We start from the raw sequence: 17,250 nt of genomic DNA on the forward strand, positions 1-17,250 counted from the left end.
TAATAGTAGGAGTTACATGCATTATATAATAATTGTAATTTCCTTTTCCTTATTCTGTTATAGGGCTTTATCCTATGCTATAGGCAGTTAGGCTATCTGTTGTATTACACATGGGTGCATGTGGGAAGCTGTTAGGCTATATATAAGCCACAACTGAGGATGAGAAGATATGTTTTTGAATTGATAATGAATACTCTGATTTCTATCTCAAAATTCTCTCAATCTCCCCTCCCGTTTCCCTCTGCAACTCTCCCTCATTTCTCTCAAATTTCTTCCCCCATTTCTGTCCAATTTTCTCTCCAATTCCTTCTGTTATTGGTCTTAGTTCTGTCGGATATTTTCTCTAGGGTGTGGACAGGTGAGGCATTGTTCTTAGGAGAGGGAGAAGATGGCCAGATTTTTTCTTTTTCTTTTTTTTTTTTCATTCTATTTATGACATCTTCCTTCTTTTGCAGATGACTGTAGTTGAGGCCCATGTTGGTGGGAAGAAATTTGAGCCTCCTGACATTGGGTCCAGTTTTCCTCCGATGGTTAGATCTCTGCTCACTGAAGGTATTGCCCAGAATACTACTGGCAGTGTCTATATGCCAGAGGTAAGTTAGAAATATGTATCACATTTGCAGTTTGAAGATGATATTTATTATGTGAAAACTGTTTTAGTTTGAGGAAGCTTGAAGTTTAACCTGTTCATTTAAACATATGATAATATCAAAGAAAGATAGATGCTTACAGTTTTTATCATCTGGGTATCTGATTTTGTTTCAGTTATTACTATTGGTGAATATAGGTGTGTAAGATATGCTCAGCTTATGACTGAATTGTAGAATGAGTCTCTGGAACTCTTTTCTTTCTCTTTTCTTCGAGTTCAGTTGGAATCAGTATATATGCGGTGCACACTGTGTGCTTTTAAAATATGCTGTCACACCAGACATCTGAAGAATATATCAGAAACAAAATTTAGTTGCATGTTGTCACCGGAGATTTTTAGTTCATGCTGTGAGTGCACAGATGCATATACACATGCTAGGAAGCAGATATGAGCCTCATGGAATTTTGTCTTAAAGATGTGCCACCTGATACAGAAGACATCCAAATAGGGAGATGGGAAGCTTCAAATCTTATCCTTTAATATTGGGCCTTGAAACCCTCATTTTCGAGAAGTATAATTAAAGTGTAGATTTATAGTTACTAAATCCCCATTCATTGGAAGCCCTAAGCTCATGTATCAACTTTTGATTTATGTTGTTAAATTAAATGTAGCACAAAAAACTTGGTGCTTTCATTGATGCAAGACTTATGAACAGTTTATCATGCACCAAGGTTTAACCTAGGGTTTGTAAGGGAATTTGGATGAAAGCGGGGAAGAGAATAGAAAGGGCGGGAGAAATCAGAAGAATGGAGGGAGATCAGGGAGAACAGAGAGAAAGGGAGAGAGGAGCAAAAAGATGCGAGAGAGAATTGAGAAGAGAGAAGCATTCAATCAGTTACTCAATATTCTCCGAAAGATCCTCTCCAGTAGCTTATATAGTTAGTGCTTTCAGTTATAATTTGTAACTGAAAGTATTACAGCTTTCCATTCTAAAACAGAAATGTAACTGAAAAAATACTAGTTGGAAAAGAAAAATACAAAACAGTAATTGCAGCATGCTTTAATGACCATTTAGTATTTTTTATTAATATAAAATGCAGATAGTTTATATTTTGTTCAAGCCCAGGTGCCATGTGTTTGTCTTGAGTTTGGTCATTGTGTTTACATTTGCATTTTCCCCCTTTTTTTGGTCTTCACCTTTTATTTTAGGGATGTGTTCTTCAATATTTTTGGTAGAGAAAAAGGTTTCTAATTGTTCATATGAATATAATTAATTGTTGCAGTTTCTCTGCTACACCTGAAATATGTCATAATTACTCAAGTTTGGCTACATGAACTAAATCCTTCAAGTTGGCTCTACTAACAGTGAATCTCTGATAATCCTAGAGGCAGGAAGCATGTCTTTAATCACTCCAATTGATTTTCTTGTCGAACTTCCTTTATTGCTATCAGTGTCTTCCGAGTGGATCAATATAAGCTTATTATTTGGTGTACTGCTAGTGAATATACCATATGAGATGATTATCTCGTTCTATCTTTCAATTGGTGCAAGTTTCTATCTTCCCTCTAGTGCAGTCATTTGTTGGTAAATCTCTTTTTTTAAGGCCATTCATCGACATTCTCATACTAGTTGTCCTTCTTTTGACTAGTTTGAATGACCTACCCTATGGGATTGCATCATGAACATGCATCTGTATAGGTTGTCTATCTTTTATAAGGAGAAACAAACTAATTTTGAATATTATATCTGCTTTCATTTGATTGGTCCTACCATTAAAGGAAAAATCAGTTCTTCTAGTTTTCTGCACCTACTTTTATCCTCCATCATGTATGCAGTATTCCATTGTTTTTGTGCATATTCTGTTGCTAGATGTACATCCCTACAGAGTTGGCTACAAGTGCCCAATTGTCAAGAGTGTACATGTTTTGCACTTACTGTAAACAGGTGAAACTTGTTACAATTTTGTTTTTTATAATTGCTGGCTGTACATCAACGCCTTATGATACATAGATTGGAATGTTTTCATTGTTACATTATATGTTAAAATTTGTCCTTGAACCAATGTTTGTGTAGTGAGTCAACTAATTTCTCTGCCATTATTTACAATAGCAGGATTATAGCTCATTTTTAGGATTGTATGTAAGTACCCTCTTAATCTTATATGGCCTAATTCTTTCTGGTAACACAAGTAGAGATATTGTTGAGGCATATTGAAGGACAAATATAGAAAAATCTATATTCAGCGTACTTGTTTAAGGTTAATTTTGAATTTATCTATTTTGTATTTTCATTGGTTCACAGTGCTGAAGTGTAGATTCATGGAGTTCTACTTGATTTTAAGTAATTTGGATTTTTTTTCATGTGAATATGGGCTGTAGAGCTGTCCATGTGTGTGTGTGTGTGTTTTTTTTGTGACAGATTATTTGGCCTGCATGGACCACATACACTCCAAAATGGGTGTTGTGTATGTATCAGAAACTGGTTCTGGCATACACTTGTCTGATATCAATGTACGCACTATAAAACCAGGCGTGGCATATCCATGGATGGTCAATCATATAACACATCAGAAATACGTGTCAATAACGATTAGGCGTGAGTAGTAATAGTCTTATTGAAATTGGCTTCATTGTAAGCTAGAAGCTGAGAATCTTTATTTTTGTTGTTTTTTTACTAAATTTGGGTCATGGTTGTTATTTTTAAATTTTAGGAATATTTTTATTTTACTTGTGAATTTGTATATTTTTTTGTGTTGAATCAGCAATATTTCCTTTGTGATTTTGGGATATTATTTTGATATACATAACTAATTTGATAATTTAGCAAAATATAATTATTTATCATATCTCAGCAATATCTTTGTCCTCATTTTTTAAAATGCCATCTGAGTCGGTTTGTTTGTATCATGTTTTTTTACCCTGCTTTTTGTTTGGCCATATAAGTTTTCTTATAGTATTCTTGTTATTGTACAGAGGGAAGATTATCAGAACTTGGGAGAAGTTTGTAGATGCAATTTTGTGTGCGCGCATGCTTTTTTTTATATTATATTGTTTGTTTTTTACTTGTAGGCAGTTATGTGAGATTTTAAGAACTTCTGTCTTCTTCTACGAAATACATTACTCTTAGGGCAAACCTTCTAAAGTGTGTTTTGTTCGTAAAGGGTGAAAGAATTGTGTGCAGATCAACGCTATTCACTTCCTTTACGCATTGGCTTTGAAATTAAAACCATGAATTATTCATTTTCTAGTCTTGGTGCGAATTCACCAAGTTGACACTATGAAAATGAATTCAGAACTTGCATTTCTTTTAAAGACATGACAACTTTTAAGCTTTAAGGCAGAGAATCATCAGTTTTTTATAAGCCTAGCAACCTTATTATACCTTAATGGGATCCTGATCCTCGAAGCTTCTTATAATTAAAATAAGTTCAAGATTGTGTTTTATGTTGCTTGAGGCCGGAGTTTTATGTAGCTTTTTAAAATTTCTATCCATTCGTATATATATTTTATGAGTCCAGTGTTGTATGCCTTGTGGCTAATTATTTTCAAGCTTGCTTTTTTGTGTGTGCAAGTATTTTTGTTTCTTTATATTTTATATAATCAGTTGTCTTTTTGTGTACACATATTAATATGTATACATTGGTGACTTTCATGTTTAAAATAACTAGTGTATTTAAATTAACTAGCATTGTTGAGGATGATAACTAAGTGATGACAAACCTTTTAAGCATTTTCTTTCTTCTCTATTTTCTTCTGCGACTGTCCTTACATTTGTAAGCATTTTCATGAACTCTTTGGTCTAATAAACTTGGCATGCATATATTTCAGTTTATTAACCTTTAATGTGATTGGCTCGTGACAGTCTGGTGGAAATGCAGAGGTTTCTGGATCACCTACAGAGAAAGCTATTCTTCAATGGGGGGTCAACGTACATTTTTTATTTTATCTAATTGGTTATTTGTTTTTAATTTGTTTATTTCTTTTCAAAGAGCAAATCTAACCGCTGTTACATCATTTGCAGCTTGGAATGAATTTTGATGCTATTAGAGCAAGTTCTTCAATCATCCATGTTTTTCCATTCAATTCTGAGAAAAAGCGAGGAGGTGTTGCACTGAAATTGGTAACAGGACTGCATATACTCCATTAACAAATTATTACTCCTTTATGCTGGATTATTGGAATTTGCTTTTTTTTTATTTTTTATTTTGTGCTGATTTTTTTGTTTTTCTCTTCTTGTCCCATTTATTAAATGAGATATGCATTCTTCTTGAGAATAACATTATTTTTGCTCAACAGATTGACTAAAAATTGAAAAATATATGGCTTGGAATCATCATTTTTGAGATTGTACTATGGGTAATAATTGTTGGAGAAACCGAGTTTAAATAGAGGCCGAAAGGAGATGAGAAATTGAGTTTGAATAGAAGATGAGATTATAAAGAATATTTGAAACTAAAGAGATAAAAAAGATGAGAAGACAAAGATATAAGTGGTTACATAAAACTACCACTTGAGTTTAAATCCTACCTTCATAGCATATTTGAATTTGTAGTTTGTATCCAATCCCTGTATTTTAGGAGCAAACCATGGCCTAGCTCATGCGTAAATAGCCACTGTCTTTATTGACGGTTTGTTAGCCTTGCCATTGTCTCTCCCGCATCCAGTTTGGGCGTCCCTCGTCTGTTGTTCATCTCCAGTGATGCTCGACCCTTGACTGTCTCTCATCTCTCTCGCTTCCAAGTTTTGGCATCTCTCGTTCGTCGCTCATCTTCAGCATCATTCCTATCCATCATCACTGCCCCAAATTGAGAAGCAGCCTAGGCTGTTGTTTAGTCTTCCTCGCTTTGTTTGTTTGCCATGTCATCTTTGGCATCGTGCTCATTTTGGTTTCTCTGTTCCTGCGACTTGGTAGCCTCTACCTCTTTTTTGGCGTTGCAGTGATCCTACCCCGACAACCATTGATTCAGGCATCTATATCTACTTTTTGGACTCCTACAGTACCGCCATTTCTTACCCCAGTGAGTTATTGTGTCCTTATTGTGAACTTGTTCGTTTGGTATTAATCTGCTTGCTAACCCATTACTTTCAGATGTCTTCAATCTCTGAAACCAGCAATCCTAGCTGCTCCTCGGTTGATCCTAACACTAGCATGTTGACAGGAGTTACAACACTACAGTTAGCGACTTCCAGAATCTTAACCCATCATACCGGTTAGATAGGAGAAACTACCTACAATGGTCTGAAGTGGTGAGGACATTCTTGAAGGGTAAAGGGAAGTTGAGTCATCTTGATGGAATGAGATCACCAAAAGAGGACTAGAGATTTGCAACATGGGATGAGGACAACTCGACAATTATGTCATGGTTATGGAACTCTATGCAGCTTGAAATTAGCCGCAATTGTATGTTTTTATCCAAGAGGTATGGGAAGCTGTTTGTAAGACGTACTAAAAAATATAGGATGTAGTCTTGATGTTTGAAATCAAAAATAGAATCGCATCCACGACTGTGACTGACTATTACTATACTCTAAATGGCTTGTGGTTAGAACTTGATCACTATCAAAATCTTAAGATGAAAGACCGCGAGGATGCCCAAATCCTGAAGGAATTCATTGAATGAGATAGAGTGTTTTGAGTTCTTCGTAGGCCTAAATCCCGAATTTGATCTTGTTCGAGTTCAAATCCTTGGAAAAAGAAATTTGCCACCATGGAGGGAAATCTTCTCTATCATTCGGGACAAGGAAAGCAGTTATGCTTGAATCTCAACAAAAATGAAGGGTCTACGATGGTATCAAGGAAGCCTAATGGAGAAAGGACAACCATGGGGAGTCAAACTGATCACCTTAAGCCCTCCGATAAGGATGGTCTTTGGTGAGCATTTTTTAAGAAGCCACGACACATGAGAGAAAATTGTTTCAAGCTTCATGGAAAGGCTTAGGTTGTAAGTCAGACTGGTGGAGTCAAGGGACAAGCACAATAGTCAGCAAACGCTGCCAAAATAATAGATCAGTCCCAAGATGCTTTTTCTGCCAGAGATGAACTTGGTGGACTAAGTATGGAGGAAATTGAAAAATTGAGAGGTTTCATCCAAATCTCCTTCTAGCTCTAGTTCTGCATGCTCTCTAGCCGTCTATGGTGACGGTTTCTCTGCATTGTTCCTTTAATGCTCATGCAAGCCCACATATTTCTTCATGGATTCTTAACGCAGGTGCAACTGATCACAGGACACCGTTTCTCACTTTTTTTACAACCTACAAACCCCATTTGGGCTGTAGAGGGATTGCTGTTGCAAATGGCTCTCATATTCCTAGTGCTTGTCGAGGCAACATCAATCTCATTCCCCATATCCCATTAATTAATGTTCTTCATGTTCCCAAGCTATCCACCAACCTTTTGTCCATAAGTCGACTTATTAAGTCTTTGAATTGCAATGTTACCTTTTTTGACACATTGTATTTTCCTAAAGTTAAGGACGAAGTTTACCATCTTGAGACAACGAGCACTTTGAATGGATCGGGGCACTGGTTGGCTCTCACAATGTCACCCCTCTCCTACTACTTCTAAGATCTTGTTACAACACTATCGGTTTGGCCATCCTCCCTTTAGTCTCTTAAAACTATGTTTCCTATCTTATTTCACAATGTATTTTTTGGCAATCTTCATTGTGAAGTCTGTGAACTTGCCAAACATCAAAACTTCTTCTCTTGCTGAATAGAAGAGTTGTATAAAATGATTTCGCTCGGATAATGCCAAGGACTACTTTAAACATTATTTAAACCACTTTTTTTCTTAGAGAAGACATTATTCACGAGTCTTCTTGTGTTGATACCCCTCAACAAAACGGGGTGGCTGAAAGGAAAAATTGTCTCCTCTTGAATGTTACTCGGTCTTTGTTATTTTAGTCTTGTGTAGCTAACAATTCTGGGGGGGAAGTTGTGCTCACTACCATTCATTTGATTAATCGTGTCATCACTCGCTCCCTTAACAATAAGTGTCCTTTTTGGCTTCTAATGCATCACTTCCCGTCTATCTCATTTTCATCCGCTTTTTCTCCAAAAGTTTTCGGGTGCACGATCTATGTACACCTTCATCCACATAGTCGTGACAAGTTTGACCCTCGAGCTCTCAAGTGTATCTTTCTTGGGTATTCTAACACTTAGAAAGGGTATAAATGCTATCATCCGTCTACTCGTAAATTCCCATCCCCACCTCATCTTCAAGGGGAGCACTCGAGTGAGGATGAGGATCTTACTCTTAACACCCTGTTTATCTCTTCCTTTATTCTCTCAACAACTGAGACAACCTCTTTCAACTGGTTTCGTCCGTCCCCACCTTCTACAATTTTGTTAGACACTAATTGTGATGAGCACACAACCAAATTGCAACAACCAACCTTGAATCCAAGAGAACCTCTTGTGTACTCAAGAAGGAAGGAAACTGATCCTAGACCCACACAAGTTCACGATTCCTGCTTAGATGAAGATAATACTACCATCCCTTTTTCAACCTCTTTGGAAGAATCTGAATCTCATGACCTTAACCTACCCATTGCATTAAGAAAAGGCATATGAGAATGCACCAAACGTCCTATCTACCCCATATCCCAGTGTGTATCTAACCTTAGACTATCCTCACAATATCAAGCCTTTCTTACCTCACTAGACACTATAGAAATCCCAAGATCTATTCATGAGGCATTAAAGGATAAGTAGTGGACACTTGCTATGGAGGAGGAAATGAAGGCACTTGAAAAGAGAGGTTATACCTAAGCCAAAGGATAAGAAATCAGTGAGATGTAAGTGGGTGTTTACAATAAAATACAAATATGATGGGATACTTGAAAGATACAAAGCAGGATTGGTAGCAAAAGGTTACACGCAAACCTTTTGCATTGACTATCAAGAAACATTTTCTTCGATAGCCAAGATGAATACAATTAGAATACGTATTTCCCTTGCGTCTTGTTTTAATTGGCCATTGTTGTAGTTTGACATTAAGAATGCCTTCTTACATGGTAATTTAGAAAAGGAAATTTACTTGGAGCCTCCTCTTGGGTTCGAAGGATTATTTGGGGGTAATAAGGTGTGTCGTTTGAAAAAGACCTTGTATGGGCTAAAATAAGGGTGTGGTTCGGAAGGTCTACAAAGGTAATGAGGGAATTGAGATATAAACAAAGTTAGGGAGATCATACCCTATTTATCAAACCCAATGGATGAGGTAGGATCACATCTCTATTGGTTTATGTTGATGATATTATTATTACGAGAATAATGATACTGAAAGAATTGCTCTAAGAGAACATTTGGCACGAGAATTTAAAATTGAAGACCTTGGTAAGCTAAGGTACTTTCTTGGAATTGAAGTAACTTATTCAAAAACCAGCATATTTCTATCCCAAAGGAAGTATTGGACATGTTAAAGGAAACAGGGAAACTTAATAGAAACAGGGAAACTTAATAGTAAGGCAACAAACTCTCCCATCGATCTGAATCATAGAATAGAGTCAAAAAATGAAGGAGGCACAGTTAATAAAGATAGGTACCAAAGGTTAGTTGGTAAGTTAATATATCTGTCTCATACCAAACCTGATATCACTTTGTTGGAATAGTCGGCCAATTTATGCATGACCCAAGGGAAGAACATATGCATTACTTAAAGGCAACTCGGGGGAGAGGAATCATGTTTCGGAACAACGGTGGTATGAGTTTAGATGCTTATTTTGATGCTGACTATGCAGGGTCACCTATGGACATACGATCCACATCAGGCTACTGTATGTTTCTAAGAGAAAACTTGGTGACATGGAGGAGTAAAAAGTAAAGTGTGGTTGCGAGATCAAGTGTTGAGGCAGAGTTTAGAGCTATGGCTCATGGAGTATGCAAACTTTTGTGATAACAAGTCTAGAAAGAACGATGAAATTATACTATGATAACAAGTCTGCTATCAGTATTGTTCACAATCTAGTTTAGCGTGATCATACTAAATTTAGAGGTCAATAGACATTTCATCAAGGAAAAACGAGACAGCAGCATAATCACTACTCCTTATATGCCAACAAAAAATCAATTAGTTGACGTCCTAACCAAATGTCTTCCATCGACAAGATTTCAGGAGATTACATGCAAGCTGGGAATGGTCAACATTTACTCACTAGCTTGATGGGGAGTGTTGGAGAAATCGAGTTTAAATAGAGGTTGAAAGGAGATGAGATGATAAAAAAATATTTGAAGTTGTATTCTTAATCCAATCCCCGTACTTTAGGAGCAAACCATGGCCTAGCTCATGTATAAATAGCCATCTACACTCAATACAAAGGATCATACACAGTTACAGCAATATAGCTTTGTTTTCAATAACTAATGAGAATTCCTGAATCAGAGCCTTGTTTCTCTCATTGTTAGTGATGTGCTAATGTGCAAACCATTTGCACCCAAAATACTTCTTTCAGATTCATAATTTTCCTAGGCTGGAAAATGGTGTTTGCAGAGTATTATATGGAATATGTGCATAATTCAGCTTTGCATGTGTCAGGTCCGGGCAAACCCTGGAATTAAAGCGATCTTGAGTGGCTCCCTATTTTTCAACCCTCAGCAATCCAAGTTGATTCAGTTTGATATGATATTTTGGTTTGAAATTTTACTAATGCTTAATATTGACCAATGACTGTAAATGGGAAACTCTTAGGGTTAATATGTGTTACATTGCCCTTACAAATGATATAACCATGGATTGCGATGATTGACATGCTAGAATCCAGGTGAAAGTATAAGTGATGATTTAACTGTTTTCTGAACTAACATTTGTATGCAATGCTTATTTATCCAAAAAACATACATATATATATGAAACATTTATGAGAAGACTTGATGTGGATGCTTTAAAATGTAGATAACATACATATTTCTCCTCCTTATAGATTTTTTTTTTTTCCCTCTGTACAGCCTGATAATAAAGTTCATATACATTGGAAAGGTGCTGCGGAAATGGTATTGGCTTCCTGTACAGAATACATTGATATGGATGAGCACTTTGTGCGAATGGATGAAAATAAGGTTTGAGATAGAAATTGCTTTGTAACATTATTTGGCATTTACAAATAAGTGTAGCCATCCGCTAGAATCAGAACAATTTTGTAGGATTCTAAACATCTTTTTTAAATTCAATAATAATTTTTAGTTTATTTATTAATTTTTTTCTGGGGAAGGGATGGCTTTTCTTTTCCCTATTTGTGAAAGCTTGCGTTTAGGTGTTTTGAAATGTGTACAGGTGGAAATGGCCAACTGTTTCACTGAACCCAACAAAATATATATAAGTTTATAAAATCTGTGGTATAGGCGATCTTTGTTGTCTTTGAAAATTTTCTGCTCAATGTTCATTTTGTGGATTGGGGCTTGTCTGCAGTCAGCACTGTTTAAAAAATCTATTGAGGATATGGCTTCCGGGAGTTTGCGTTGTGTAGCTATTGCGTACAGAACCTATGAAATGGAAAAGGTTCCTACTGATGAGGAAGATCTGGCTCGCTGGGAATTACCTGAGAATGATCTTACATTGCTAGCTATTGTTGGTTTGAAGGTATATTGTTTTCTAGGACTCTGATACTTTTAGTTTGAAGTTATAATTGTATTTTATTTCCTGTGTTATAGCTATTGGGTGTTCGCAAATTTATCTATTCTATCAAGATCACTTTCATTAAATTGAGAGCTTTTGATATGACTCCCAATAATATTAATCTAATAATCTAGGAAAATCTTACTTCTCTTTGGAAACAATTTTATATGGTCATATAATTGCCACCAACAGAATCTGAAGATCTTGATGGTTTGAAATTTTGATGTGTTTTATTTTGAATTTACTTTATTTTCTCTCCAATTATTGCCTTTTAAATTTATCTCTGTATTAATATGAAGTTCCTAGAGTTGGCACAGGATTGCTCAATGTTATGATTTTCACACTGGAGTAAATCTGCCAGCTATTGGAATGAGCTGGCAGATTATTCGAGTGGGCTGTAATTTCTTTACTGTCAAATCTTCAGTTTTTCTTTATTTCGACAGTATTCATCTAAGAAATGGATAACTAGAATAGAAATGGATGGTGCCAAGGCAGTTATGATAGAGTGGCATTGACAACACTCCTTGAGGTGGGGCAGGCTTAGCAGAGGTTCTTAAACATCTGCTGAATTTTGGAGGAGGGCTGAAGGACCTTTGTAGAGGAGAGCAAGGTATACTAGAGAGTGGATATCCAAGGGGCATTTTTGGTGATGGTGATTGAGGCATCAAAATGAAGACATCTGAATTATATAGCCAGGGGGGGAATGTTGAGACATGCATTAACTGTATGTGGATTCCAATAGCAAGGAAGATTTGATTTTCATTTCATTTTAGAGAAGATCTGTTGCTATGATTGGTTAAGGTATTGTTGGAAGAATCCAAGGCATGAAACGTGGCATACATGGCACGGATTAAACTCCTAGATTAAGGAGGAGTTCTGGAAGATAATGCTAGCTAAAATATAGTAATGTTTTTAGATATTTCTCATGTATATTTGTAGTTTAAATGTATATTATCTACTGTTGTAAAGTAGGAGATATCTTAGGAGAGATTGTAGGAGATTTTTTAGGACTTTTGTTGTATAAATTTCTCCTTAAAGCTGATGTATTATTCACGGGTGAAAGATTGATTTTACCCTAGCTATTTCTTCATGATATCAGTGCCATCTCCTGTGGCGCCTGATTTTTTCCATTAATCCACCTCAAGAAGTCGGGTTAATACTTTGAGATGGCAGACAACTCCAACAGAGAGGTGACCACCTCTAATCCTCCTCCGATGAGGACTTTTCCTTTAGTTCCACCTCTCTCAACAGCATTAGACAGTCCTTCTCTCCAAATTACACAACACAAACTGAATGGAACTAATTTTCGAGAATGGTTCCAATCAGTCTTATTGGTTGTTAGAGGCAAAGGCAAAGAGGGCTACCTGACTGGAGATACAGCAAGGCCAAGTTCAGAATCTGCTGCCTCAAACGTATGGGAGGCTGGGAATGCCATTGTTATGGCTTAGTTAGTTAATTCAATGGAGCCTAAAATCGGTAGGACATATCTCTTCTACGAAACGACTTATAAGATATGGCAAGTTGTCTAGGAAATATACTCTCACTTAGAAAACATTGCTCAATGTTTTCAAGTTCGATCTCTCATTCGAGACACAAAACAAGGTACAAACTCGGTCACTGAATATTTTAATATTCTAACATCTTTCTGGCAAGATGGATCTCTTTTATGAGATTAGATGGGAGTGCATGGCAGATGGTAAAAAATATGGTAAGATGATGGAGAAGGAGAGAGTTTTTGATTTCCTTCATAGATTAAACTCAGAATTAGATGAAGTTAGGGGTCGGTTGCTAGGGATGAAACCTTTTCCAACCATTAGGGAAGTATTTGTTGAAGTTAGAAGGGAAGAAAGTAGGAAGAAAGTCATGTTCTCGAGTCAGGACATTCTTTTAATGAAGTCTATTCACCTGCATCAGCCTTAAATACTTTTAAGGGAAAGACTCCTCTATCTTCTAGAGGGAAAACTGTAAGAGAAAAACAATGGTGTGACTATTGTAACCGGTCCTATCACACGCGAGAGATATGTTGGAAAATCCATGGAAAACCAGCTAACTGGAAGTCTAAGAATCAAAGAAGAGGATGACAAGCTGGATACCAATTAGTCTATATGGTGGAAGTCGAGGAAGGGAATCCAACACCTCTTACCATCATAGCAACTCAACTGGAAGTATTACAACAACTTCTCAGCCAAACAAAGGTGACTAAATTAGAGAATACAGAAAATCCTACTCCTACGGTTTCTTTGGCCACAAAAAGTAATATTGCCTATTCTCTTATATCTCAAATAATACCTACCAGCAGTTGGATCATAGACACTGGTGCCTCAAATCACATGATAGGTTCTTTTAATTTATTGTCCAATTTTGAATCATGTGATAAACATATAAGTGTCTCTATGGCTGATGGTACAATATCCTTTGCAAAGGGAAAAGGAACAGCTGTGGTAGGAGGATTAATACTTAAATCAGTCCTTTATGTCCCGAACTTGCAATGTAATTTAATATTAGTAAGCAAATTTACAACTGACAGGGAATGCAGTGTGATATTTTTGAAAAAAATTTGTGTTTTTTAGGATCTATTCTCGAGGAAGATGATTGGCAATGCTAAGATGAAAGGAGGGCTCTATCAAACACCAAGGCATGATCATTCTACTAATTCTAGGACTCAGTTTTTATATTCTTTAGCTCTTGTTTCAGATTCAGACATTATGTTACGGCATAAGCGGTTAGGACATCCAAGTTTTGAATATCTTAAACTCTTGTATCCTTCTTTATCGAGCAATAAAATTCACAATTATTCTTGTGAACAGTGTATTCTTGCAAAATAGACCAGGATACCTCATCCTAATCTTGTTTATACTCCCTACACACCTTTTCACTTAGTTCATAGTGATATTTGGGGGCCTTCTCGAACCACAGCCCTCACCAATACACGATGGTTTATCACCTTTATTGGTGACCATACAAGGGTTTGCTAATGAAAGAAAAATCTGAAGCCTTTTCTATATTCAAAAGGTTTCATCATATGGTGCAGAATGTGTTTCAATCCTCAATTCATATTTTGAGAACTGATAATGGCAGGGAATACTTTTCTAATGAATTCAACACATACTTAATTGAGCATGGTATCATTCACCAAAGTTCATGTCCTTATAACTCTCAACAAAATGGAATTGTCGAAAGAAAGAATCATCACCTGCTTGAAACAGCTAGAGCAATGATGTTTAATATTTCTGTTCCAAATTCATATTGGGGGGAAGCCGAGAAGCCGTTTTGACCTCTGCTATCTTATCAATCGCCTACCTTCCAAAATCCTAAAGTTTAGGACCCCTTTGGTTGTCCGCCTTGATGTTTTTCCTCATCATGCTAGAGTTCTAAACTCTCTCACTCCTTGTGTGTTTGGATGTACTGTTTTTATTCACCGAAATCCATCCACTCCATCCAAACTCGATCCTAAGGCCATCAAATGCATTTTTGTGGGCTACTCTCAAACACAACTAGGATACAAATGCTACAATCCTAGTACCCACAAATTTGTTGTTTCCTATGATGTTTCTTTTCTTGAAAACCAGCCTTTCTTTCAGCTTTATTCTCAACTAGCCCATGTTCCAGAAACAGCCACTAGTTGGAATTCTCTGTTTTTGGTTACACCTCCTTTCTTTCTCTTCCCACTGCTAATCCTAATCATGTGCCTGAATTTGATCAAGGGGGAGAACATTAGAGAGACCGAGCCCAGAAGAATGATCAAATTCAAGGTGAACCACCCTTATTGGTGTATTCAAGAAGGGCTTATGACCCTTGGCCTCAGCAGTAGCCTATGTCATCTGAATCGAGGGTAAGTCTAGAAAAGGCAAAGGAAAAGGAGGTTAAAATGGAGGTTGATATCACTAAGAGGGAGAGTAGAGATGAAATACAATAGGAGCATGAGCTGGAATATGATCTAAATGTCCCCATGTCCTAAGTATCCTTTTTCAGAATTTTTGGGATATACAAAGCTGTCTCCTAAATTCAAGGCATTCACAGAAAATGTTGATGATGAGGCAATTCCTAAAGATATCTATAGTGCACTGCAAGAAGAAAAATGGAGGAAAGCAGTTATGGAAGAAATGCTCGCCTTGGAAAAGAATGGTACTTGGGAAATAATGGATCTTCCATATGGAAAGCACACAGTTGGCAGTAAGTGGGTGTTCACCATAAAGTACAACTCAAATGGGAAAGTGGATAAATACAAAGCAAGGTTTGTTGCTCAAGGTTTTACCCAAACGCAAGGCCTTGACTATGAGGAAACATTTGCATCGGTGGCCAAACTTAACTCCATCCGTGTATTATTGTCATTGGCAATCAATTTGGACTGGAGACTCCATCAACTAGACATAAAAAAATGCCTTCTTGAATGGTGAGTTGGAATAAGAAGTCTACATGAGAATTTCCCCTGGTTTTGAAAGAAAAGATACAAGAGGAAAGGTATGTAGTTTGAAAAAATTCTTGTATGGCCTAAAACAATCTCCTAAGACATAGTTCAAGAGGTTTAGTGACACACTAAACCACCTAGGATACAAACAAAGGCAAGCAGATCACACTCTCTTTACAAAAGTTGATAGCAAGGGTAAGAGAACAATCCTAATAGTCTATGTAGATGATATAATCATCACCAAAGACAATGATTAAGAGATAGAAAGATTGAAGTAGCAACTAAAGTAGCATTTGAGGTAAAAGACTTGGGAGAGATGAGATATTTCTTGGGAATTAAAGTAGCAGGAAGCAGGTGAGGGTATTTTCATACAACAACAACAACAACATATCCGGTCTTTATCCCACAACAATTCACTCTTGATCTGCTAAAAGAGACATGAAAGCTTGGGTGTAAGCCTACATGCACTCAATTAGAATCCAACTAGAAAAACCAAAAAGAGGACAATTAGGAACAACCGTGGAGATTGGAAGGTATCAACGTTTGGTGGGGAAATTGATTTATCTTTCACATACGCGTCCAAATATTGCATATGCAGTGAGTATAATTAGCCAATTCATGCATTCCTCAACCGAAAGACACCTTGAAGCTCCCTACCATATCCTGAAATATGTAAAGGGGACTCCTAGGAAGGGAATGCTATTTAAGAAAGCAAGGATAGAGGAATAAGAAGCTTTGCAGATGCAGATTGGGCTGGATCTATTGAGGATAACAAGTCTACATCAGGGTATTGCACTAAGCTTTGGGGGGATTTGGTTAGATGGGGAAGCAAGAAACAATAAGTTTCTCTCGTAGCAGTGTTAGGCAGAGTTTAGAGCCATTGCATAGTGCATTTGTGAGGTAATTTGAGTGGAAAGGTTCATAGAAGACTTATTTATTCCTATAATTGGACCTAAAGTACTTTATAGCGATAGTAAATCAACTATAAGTATAGTAAATAATCTAGTCTAGTATGACCGGATGAAACATGTTCGAATTGATAGGTATTTTGTCAAGGGGGAGCTGGAAAATGTAGACATAACTTGACTTATGTTCCCACCAAAGATCAAGAAGCAGACATCTTGACCAAAGCAATGCAAAAGTAGGGTTTTGAAGTGATTAAAAGTAAGCTGGGAATGATTGACATCTATTCACCAGTTTGAAGGAGAGTGTTAGAAGAATCCGAGGCATGAAACGTGGCATGCATGGCACGGATTAAACTCCTAGATTTAGGAGGAGTTTTGGAAGATAATGCTGACTAAAATCTAGGAATGTTTTTAGATATTTCTTGTATATATTTGTAGGTTAAATGTATATTATCTACTGCTGTGAAGTAGGAGATATCTTAGGAGAGATTGTAGGAGATTTTTTAGGACTTTTGCTGTATAAATTTCTCCCTAAAGCTGATGTATTATTCATGGGTGAAAGATTGATTTTCCCTAGCTATTTCTTCAGGTATAGACTAGAGACCATTTGAAGGGTTGAAGGAGAGCTTTTTATTTCCAAATTCTGCCTCAACATTACTGTTTGTCTTCTTGTTGGAGATTGGAGACTCTAGATCTTGCCTCAACCTGTTCTTGGAGTTGTCTCTTAGATGGAGATTGG

The 17,250-nt window shown here is 36.7% G+C and overlaps 1 protein-coding gene across 1 annotated transcript in view; it reads left to right on the forward strand.

Moving 5' to 3' along the window:
- Positions 1 to 17,250, forward strand: part of LOC127794579 (calcium-transporting ATPase 10, plasma membrane-type-like) — a 64,182-nt gene that overhangs the window by 39,370 nt on the left and 7,562 nt on the right. Inside the window, exons 18-22 of the mRNA XM_052325801.1 lie at positions 456 to 593; positions 4,452 to 4,517; positions 4,611 to 4,709; positions 10,532 to 10,642; positions 10,992 to 11,162. Of these exons, the coding sequence (XP_052181761.1) occupies positions 456 to 593; positions 4,452 to 4,517; positions 4,611 to 4,709; positions 10,532 to 10,642; positions 10,992 to 11,162 (585 nt within the window). The remainder of the gene's footprint in view (positions 1 to 455; positions 594 to 4,451; positions 4,518 to 4,610; positions 4,710 to 10,531; positions 10,643 to 10,991; positions 11,163 to 17,250) is intronic.

The sequence above is a fragment of the Diospyros lotus genome, chromosome 2, assembly GCF_014633365.1.
Source record: "Diospyros lotus cultivar Yz01 chromosome 2, ASM1463336v1, whole genome shotgun sequence".
NCBI classification, from domain to species: Eukaryota; Viridiplantae; Streptophyta; class Magnoliopsida; order Ericales; family Ebenaceae; genus Diospyros; species Diospyros lotus.